The sequence below is a fragment of the Silene latifolia genome, chromosome 1 (assembly GCF_048544455.1).
Source record: "Silene latifolia isolate original U9 population chromosome 1, ASM4854445v1, whole genome shotgun sequence".
Lineage (NCBI taxonomy): Eukaryota > Viridiplantae > Streptophyta > Magnoliopsida > Caryophyllales > Caryophyllaceae > Silene > Silene latifolia.
Window position 1 is genome coordinate 138003375 of NC_133526.1, and position 9312 is coordinate 138012686.

General features: G+C 38.4%; 1 protein-coding gene across 1 annotated transcript; it reads left to right on the plus strand.

Moving 5' to 3' along the window:
- Positions 1-404: 404 nt before the first annotated feature.
- On the plus strand, positions 405-1732 carry LOC141656835 (uncharacterized). Its single transcript, XM_074463899.1, has 2 exons — positions 405-890; positions 1700-1732. The coding sequence occupies exons 1-2, from the start codon at positions 405-407 to the stop codon at positions 1730-1732; spliced, it is 519 nt and encodes a 172-aa protein (XP_074320000.1).
- The last annotated feature ends 7580 nt before the right edge of the window (positions 1733-9312 follow it).

A 9312-nucleotide genomic window follows, 5' to 3' on the forward strand; every position in this document is an offset into this window, starting at 1 on the left:
TGGTCAAGCTTCATGGATTTCCAAAGGACATTGTATCGGACCGAGACTCGCGATTTATTTCAAAATTTTGGCAAGAACTTCAAAGCTCCTTAGGCACCCAATTGAAGATGAGTATGCCTTTCACGCGGCAACGGATGGACAAACGGAGAGGACCATCCAAACATTGGAAGATATGTTGAGAGCTTGTGTCTTGGAATTTGGAGGCTCTTGGGAAGAAAGACTACACTTGATTGAATTCTCCTATAATAATATCTACCATGCTAGCATTGGCATGGCACCATTTGAAGCTTTATATGGGAGAAAATATCGAAGCCCGATATGTTGGGATGATAGCACTGAAGCCGTGTTATTGGGGCCTCAAATGATTCAAGACATGATTGATCAAGTCCATGTAATCCGAAAAGATGAGAGCGGCACAAGATAGACAAAAGAGTTATGCCGACTTGAGGAGAACTGACATTGAATTTGTTGTAGGAGACAAAGTGCTACTCAAAGTTTCATCCATGAGAGGAGTCATGAGGTTTGGGAAGAGAGGCAAATTGAGCCAAAAGTTCATTGGCCTCTATGAAATATTGGATAGAGTCGGGGAAGTGGCCTACCGTTTACCACTTCCACCAGCCTTGGACCGAGTTCACAATGTCTTTCACGTGTCTCAATTGCGTAAATACATAAGTGACCCCTCTCATGTGCTCGAGGTGGAGATGATCGAACATGATGATGCCATAACATATGTGGAAACACCCAATGAAATCCTAGACCAAAAGGTTATGATGACAAGACATGGCAAGACAATCTTGGTGAAAGTGTTATGGTCCAACCATCTTGTTGAAGAGGCCACTTGGGAGGCCGAGGAAAACATGAAAGAGCGATATCCTCACCTTTTCGAGCAGGTATGGGTCGGTTACGAGGTCGTAACCATGTTTCTAGAGGGGTAGGGCGTATTACTCAAGTACAAGTAGCACGAGTTTCTTAATTCTTTTACTTAGCTTAATAGTTTTAATTAGTCATAGCGCGTTAGTTTCACGATGCCCGACCCACCGCTTTCCACTTTGAGAATTTCATGGGATATAGAATTTTGACTTTCATAGTGTTGGGTGTGAACTTCGGGGACGAAGTTCTTTTCAAGGGGGAAGATTGTAATACCTCGAATTTATAAAGACTGAGACTTGACCGAGTAGAGACCGAGTAGAGGATTGACTTGGCCGAGTTAAGCACCACTCGACCAAGTGAAGGACCGAGTGCCATCTGGCAGTAGGCTGGAAGCCTGTAAGAACGGTCACTCGACCGAGTGACCATCCACTCGACCGAGTGACCATCCACTCGACCGAGTGGACCGACCACTCGACCGAGTGCCAGTCGAGTGTGGCTTATCCCTTCAGATTTCCCCACCCAAAACCCATTCTTAAACACATTCACCACTCTCTATAATCTTAAACATCTCTCTAAAAACCACCCACCTTCATATCCTCTCAAAACTCTAATTCTCTAAAGAAGAATTCTTGCCTCCTTTGTTCACCACTTTGTTTGTAAGTTAATTTATCCTCCTTTTTTCTTTAATCTTGTCTTAATAGTCTTAAGTAGTTTAGTAGACTACTCCATATTTAATTAAGTTGTAGAAATTAAAGGGGATGTTTAAGGGGTTTAGTTAGTATGGTTACTGTAATTGATGTAGTAATGAATTTAGTAATTAATTGTGTAGGAAGCTTTATTGAGGAGCACTTCTAGTGGCTAGCTTGAGGATTTGGCAAGACAAGCTTAAGGTAGGATTTTTCCCTACTTTGCCATAATGATATGAGTGTTTAATTGTGCATTTATTAACATTAATTGCATTTTTCGTGTTAGTTGCATTGTAACATGTTTTGGATAATTAGGGTTTATCACATAATAATACTTCATGATTATTATGGAAGAGTAAGTATGGTGAATGGTCATAATGTTGATTATCTTACATTATAACATGTTAAATGCAATTAAATGAAAAGAAATAGATTAATGAAGAATTGAGCATATATGATTTTAGTTGTTGTGTTGATGTGGTTGTATATGTGCTTTGTTTGGATGTATTTGACTTGTTGGTGATTGGGTTCACAATGGAGGATGTTGGAGGATTCTTGGTTACGATTTTGGAGACGGAAGGCAGTTGGGAAGCCGTCTTCCACTCAAGTCACCCTTGGAGCTTCCCACTCCAAGGGGGATGTGCACATTTAGTACTTGGGTTATGGAGGGATTGGTGTGGTGAGACACGAGATCTAGCAGGGGACTCGAGTCGCACTCGGGCCCGGTACCACGGACATGTTTCGAGTACCTTGTGTGATATTGGCGTCGTGGGCGTGTCCGGTCACCGGTTGTGGAGATGTATGTTGGAGGGTGATTCCTATCTTTCATCATACCTTGTTGGTTTCATCTTGCATTGTCATATGATTAGGTAAGCTTAATATTGCATGCATTCAACATTTATATCGTTAAGCTAACACTTGGGTTTTGAATTGTCTGTGGTGAACCATATGGTGATTTCCGCCCATATGGGGAGCAGTGTGACAGGTGTGCATATTGAGTCGTGGGCTTTGGGAGCGGTCTTCATTGTTGTCACTACTTACACTTGTCTTAGTTTTTGACTTTTAAACTCCTATTTCGATTTGGTTGTATAATTGGGATGGTATTTGCATCCCCGACTTATAACCACTTAACTAACTATAACTTATCTATCTATATATTGAGTTGAGAACTTCTTTACTTGATTGTTCGCACTACAAACTTGGGAAACCAAGGCTTGTAATACCTCCATGCATTAGGAATGCGTAAGGGAAAGGATCCCGACTTATGGGGGTGTTACAGAATTCACTCTAGTATCTAACTCTCATGGAGTACCATGTTCGTTTTGATCTAAAGCTAGCATATCTATAAGCGCTTTAAGCCCCGCTTCAATCTTCGCCAATCCAGCATTCCACCTCAACTTTGACTCATAATTGCTGTTTCGGGCTAAATATTTAAGGAGTTTCCAACGCTCCTCATAAGGCATGTAATTAAACATCCCTTCACAAGTTTCCTCAATTCCATCATGTGTCGCATCGTCGACACCATCATAAAGTATGTGACACATCTCTCAAATATCAACATGAAAAGCAGGTTGAGTAATTAAACGATAATAAATGAAACTCTCAACTCTATTCCAATAAATATGTAAGGGTTCATGTTCGAGTTGTGGGAAATAGAAAATAGTCATAATGGTGGGTAATTATGTTAATCTGGAAACTAAGCAAAAGACAAAAGACAAACTAAATAAAAGCAAACAGAAAATAGTTGCCTCTCCGGCAACGGCGCCAATTTTGACAAGGGTAAAGTCGTCTCCCCTAAATCAAAGTAAACGTAACTCGGTACTAACTAATAGTCAGTGGTAAGTAGGGTATCATATCCACAGGGAGGCGGTAATAATCTATTTGATAATGTAATAATTTGTCTTAAGGTGACAGATTTTTTTCTTGAAGGTTGACTGATTTAGCTATAACTAATTGCGAGGTAAATAAAGACGAATTCAAATATATTAAAAGAGTCTAGGGATCGGGTTCACTAGATCAGTTATCCGGGGGTGTTATTTAACTAATTAACAGAGCCATTATGTTGTTTAAGGTCATAAGATCGGTCGACTCAAATATGCCCTTTAGATGTAAACTTAACATGCGGTCGCTATAATTAAGCTAATCTATTCAATTGTCGCAGCCTTTATTAGTCTTAATCCGGTCGGCAATAACCTAATTCGGAAGACTAGATAACTAATTATGGCCAAAGCTAATCAACTAGATTTTGGACAACAATTGAACAACAACTAAAAGTAATTTAACAATTAATTCATTAGATAAACCCCCTTCTAACAACCTAGATCATCTTTCACCCTAAATTAAGAAATTAGCTGCTCATAAATCAAAATAAACAAGTACAAATAATAATTAAATGCATAATTAAAATAAAGAGAAGAAAAACTTAATCTTAAAATAAAATCGGAATGGAAGAACGAAACAGCTTTTGAACATCCAGAGGACTTGCGTGGTACATACCATCTATAAAACAAAAAGCTAGGAAAATAAAACCTAAGATCCCAGCCATCCTCAAGTTCGTAAACACGGAGGGTTTTTATACCCTTTGTCTTATTTGACAAGATATCTAGTCCTAACAAGTAACAACAAAGTCCACCAAGGTAGCAAATTAGATGGTCCACATTGGTGTAATCATCGGAGTTATTTTCGTCCCTTTTTCGACTAAAGATGGTCGACACTTTTTGATCCGGTCGAGGTCGTCACTCATCCAATCAAACACATTTATAATACTCAACAAACTACTAGTTAGCGGTAAGTCGAGGTCGATCCATGAGACGGTGTGCTTTGGGTTCTAAGTCTATCTATATCAATTTATGCTAGTGTCACAATTTGGTTGGGTTTGTAGTTATGTTCTAGACTAATAAAAGTAATAAAGTAGAACAAGCAATAAAAGAAAATATGTAAACAAATGGCTAAAAGTGCTAGGATATCATGCGGTCATAGGGGATTCATGGTATTGATCATACAAACATGTTTACAAAGTTGCAAGCAATTAATGTTGTGGAGGAACCGAGTTGGGTTATGTCTTACAGTTCATAGGAAGAGTTGGGTCCCGGAGCCGAATCGATTAGATTGTACAACACCTACAAGTAGACTTACTTTCCTCCTATTCAACTTCTATGCATGGTCTAACAAGACTCGAGTTGGTTTATATCTTACAAGTCGAGTTGAGTAGATAAGAGATGATAAAAAATGCAAGGATTCATAGGCTTAGCATTTCATCAAACATAACATGTGCATAAAGTTGACATCACATCAAGCAAGCAATTTAATCATATGAACATATTAGATTAAGCATGAATCAATCCCATGTTGGTTTCCCAAATTACCCATTAATCCTAGCTAAGAGACTACTCACTCATTATCATGGGAAACATGTCATTAATGGTGTCAATCATCACAACAAGTATAAACATGATAATAGAATGAAGAAAAGAACAATAAAGATTAAAGAGTAAAGGAATTATACCAAACTTGAGATGATCCAAATAATAAAGCAAGGAATAATAGAAGAAACTTGATTGATTGATGGAAGGCTGTCAATCCTCCAATAATAACCCAATAATCTTTCAATTACCCAAAAGTAATAAACTTGAACAATAATTAAGGAGAGATTAATGTGTGATTTGTGGAAAGATTGAAGAGTAATCTATTCTAATCTACTCCTAATCTAATCTAAGGAAGGATTTTTCTAGCTAAAAAGATGTGTCCAAGGATTATTACAAATGGGGTATTTATAGTGGAAATTAGGTGGATGCATTTAGGGTTAACTAAGGCTAATTTAGTAATTACACTTTTGAGTTTAGAGCAGGGAGGAGCCGGTATTTTTCGGAGGAAGGGAGTCTTTCACGGAGCTTGAAGAACACGAAAATCGCTGGTAAGAAATCCGAGCGGATTAGCCTCGGGACGCTCGGATTGTAGCAGGGAAAGACGGGCGGATTTGGAGCAAGATGCTCAGGCAAAAAGAGAGGGAATCCGAGCGGATTTGGAGCAATCCGAGCGGATTTGGGAAGACGAGCGTCTTCAGCTCGGGACGCGCGGATTCCTGAACAGCTTCTTTGTTTGACCTCGGATTGTAAAACGGACGTCATTTTCTCATCCGGACTCCTATTGGAGTGATTCAAAAGCCTAGATCGCTTTTTTTTTTTCGACGCCGTTCCAACTAGCATACTTTCAGAGCCAAAGGAGCAGCCCTTGATTTGCGTTCCGAGCAATTTTCTTCATGAATGGCTTCCTTGCTTTTCCTCCTTGCTTTAAACCTTATGACCTTTCTATATACTCTTTATTCCTACATACTTGGCCATCATTCTTGCCTCCTCTTCATACTAGTCCATCTAATATCATCAATAAGCTTCCAAATATGCACGAAAGACGGGAATTTCCGCCTTAATTTCTCCTTTTCTACAAAACATATGAAATGCGATAGAAAAGCAAATAGGAAGTTTTTGACGGATAAAATGGCCATAAAATGTTATAATAGTATGCAAAATAGGCTCAATTAGGGGACTAAATGTGTGCAAAAAATGGTCACATCAAATATCCCCAAACCGAACCTTTACTCGTCCCGAGTAAAGAGGTGACAAAAACTAGACTTTTATTTAAACTATCCTACTAATATAACCGATATGGGACAATTAGCGGGTCTCACTCCGCCCCTTCAACTCACAACAAGACAACCATGAGGTAGGATGCCTTCTTGCAAGGCAAGGTGGGGCTTGCCAAAATGGCGACACATCCAAGCATTAAAGCACACAAAACAAGTAATGGATGCATCTACAAAAGAATAGCCACTTTCCCCATCTAAGTGGCGGAAATTATCTACAAGGGAAGCAATTCAAGGGTACACACTCCTTCATAGATACAATTTCTTCAAACTACTAAGCCTAGAAGGATACCAATAAATCACCTCCAAGTTGTGTCAAGCTAGGGTACCTTTGTCCTCAATCGTTAAATTCTTTTTTCAAGAATAGACTCCCTATGGTGTTAGAAACACTGGAGGATCGCGGAATTCCCCCTCTTGCCCAGACAAGAAGAAGGGTCGTCCCCTCTCTACCATGCACAAAAATGGATAAGATGGAAAAGGGATCGATAGTATTTGAGTTTCATTTTGGGAGTTTGGTTTCATTGTTGTTTTTCCCCCCAATTTCTTGTGGCATATAACATTTGAGAACACTTTCTTTTTGCCATTTCTTTTTTATTTTTGGCATTTCAACACTTGACAACTTTCAACTTTTCTTTGCATTTCTTTTTGAACATTTTCAAAGTCACCCCATATGTAGGGAGGGTGCCTTATTTTTGAAGCTTTAGGAGTCTATTTTTGCTCCTCTTTTCTTTTGATGCATTTTGCAAACTTTCTTTCACTTTTCATTTCATTGAACTCAAATTGATTTCTTTTTGTGCCCATTCCCTTTGATGACAAAATGTGTGGTAGAACATGGATGAATGATGGATGGATGCATAGTTTCAAGGGTCACCTTGGAATAAACGGTAGCCAAGGAGTTATCACACCACAAGGTACTCTTGACTAGGCCTTAATCCATGGGTCAAGGGATACTAGCATGACACATCCTAGGGTGTTTTACAAGTATTCTAACAAGCAAAGTCTTAAGAAGAAAACGCATCTACTAGGGCCTATATACACTAGTCAAGCTTCCCGAGTAGACGGTTTCACAAAATTTTCTAACATGCAAACAACATGCCATGATGCAACTAACATATATACATCCTAATGCAAATGATTCTACCAACTAATATGCCACATAAACTAAATGCAAGTCCTAAGTTCACATTGTTTTTACCGCATCAATCAAAATAAAGCTACATAGTCATTAACATAAAGAGGAAAAAGGAGATTGGAAAGATCATACCATGCGGTCTTCAATATCCTCATGTCTCGGATGTGGCGTAGTCGATCAATGTGAAAAAGGATGGACAAAGACAATATATACAAACAATATATATATTTCTACACTATAAAGGAATAAACATGTTTTTGGGTTTTTCAATTTTTCAAATTTTTATGGTTTTTTGTTTTTATGAAATTAAAAGACATATTTTTGTGATTTTTCGAAATTTTTCAATTTTTATGCATTTTTGGAATATAAATTCCCATCCCCCACTTTATTTTGGACATTGTCCTCAATGTACATGTAGGAGTAGGAATGAAAAAGAAATACATGTTTTTGGATTTTTGATTTTTTTGAAATGAAGTACAAATGCAATGATATGGTATGAATGAATGCATGCTCTAACTAAATGCAATTCTATATGACATATATAACAAATGAATGCAATCTAAACTATACTATATGATGCATGATTTCTAGTAGATTATGGTCACCTATGATCAAACCTTCCCAAACCGATTTAAACACTATTTCTAGTGTAGAAATGAATAGGTTTGGCCATTAGTGACAATGCATGAATTTTAATCTATATGAAATTATCTATATGAATTATATTACAATGCAATTATACTATATGAACTAACTAATGCAAATGCAATATGGGATATAATACAAATGCAAGCTAAATGTATATGTATATAACTAAATGCAAGTGGAAATGTAATGCAAAGTGAAAGGAAAGGGTATCTTACAAATGGTGGTTTGAGGGAGGACTCCACCAAACTCATTCATATTCCATTATCCATGGAGCTCAATGCTCTCAATAGTTGATCAAAGGTTTGTGAATGGTCCTCAAGTAAGCATGAATAAGTCTTGAACCATTGCCAAATAGAGTAGGGCCAATCCATGAGAGACCTCCCTTTGAACTCCTTCCCCTTCTCTTTTGCTTTGTGATGGTGGCCTTCCCGGCTCTTAAAACTAGCAAACTTGAGATTCTTGTCATGGGGGCTTTTCCGGTTGCTCCTATTTCTTCCAAAGTTGAAGATGCGAATGCTTGGACTAGTCAATTCTCCAAGGATAGAAGGCAAACTTTCATGGCATTGATGATGGGATGTCTTAGGATTTGGGATAGTGGATGCCAAATTTTCACATATAGACTCCTTCTTAACCTTTTCTTTGAGCTTCCCCACTAAGTAATTCTTGTATGACGATTTGACTTTCGTGAGAAGGTCCATAATGTCATCTCCAACTATCATGGGCTCCATAGTGGGTGAAAAAGGTTCTCATGAAGGCATTCCTCCTCTTCATCGAAGCAATCTTCAAACTTCTCAAGGATGGGTTCCTCAAGAAAGCTAATCCCATAACTCCCTTCATCATTTGAGTCCATATTTCCCTCATCATCTTCTTCCATAGATGCATCATCATCGCTTTCTCCATATGAATCATAAATAGGGGCTTCACTCTTCTTCACCAACTCATTCTCCAACACCTCAACATCTACTTCAAATGACACACCCTCATATTCACAAAGGCTAAGAGTATTTGGCTTACTCAACCTCATGTCTTCATCATCAAATACCACACTTTCATACTCACAAGAGCCCAAAGAGGTTGGCTCTTCCCACTTCTCATCAAAGGTAACTCCTTCAAACTCACATTCATGGTCAATGTCCAAGGAGTGGTGGGGGGTGGTTTCTTGGGATTCTCTCATTTGGGCAATTTGAATCTCCAACTCCTCACCTTGGGCAACAATGCCTTGAAGAACATTGTCCCTCTTTTGGCTCTCCTCTAGCATTTGTTTGAAGAAGTTTTGTTGATCTCCCATCATTTGGAGAATCACATTTTCAATGGGTTCATCTTCTTGTTGTGGGTAG

What these genes read in the sequence shown, in the direction of transcription:
- LOC141656835 (XM_074463899.1), top strand. Translation starts at nt 405, where the DNA reads ATGAGAGCGGCACAAGATAGACAAAAGAGTTATGCCGACTTGAGGAGA. An exon ending in ATCCTCACCTTTTCGAGCAG is followed by an intron (nt 891 to 1,699) that starts GTATGGGTCGGT and finishes TTAATTGTGTAG; the next exon opens with GAAGCTTTATTGAGGAGCAC.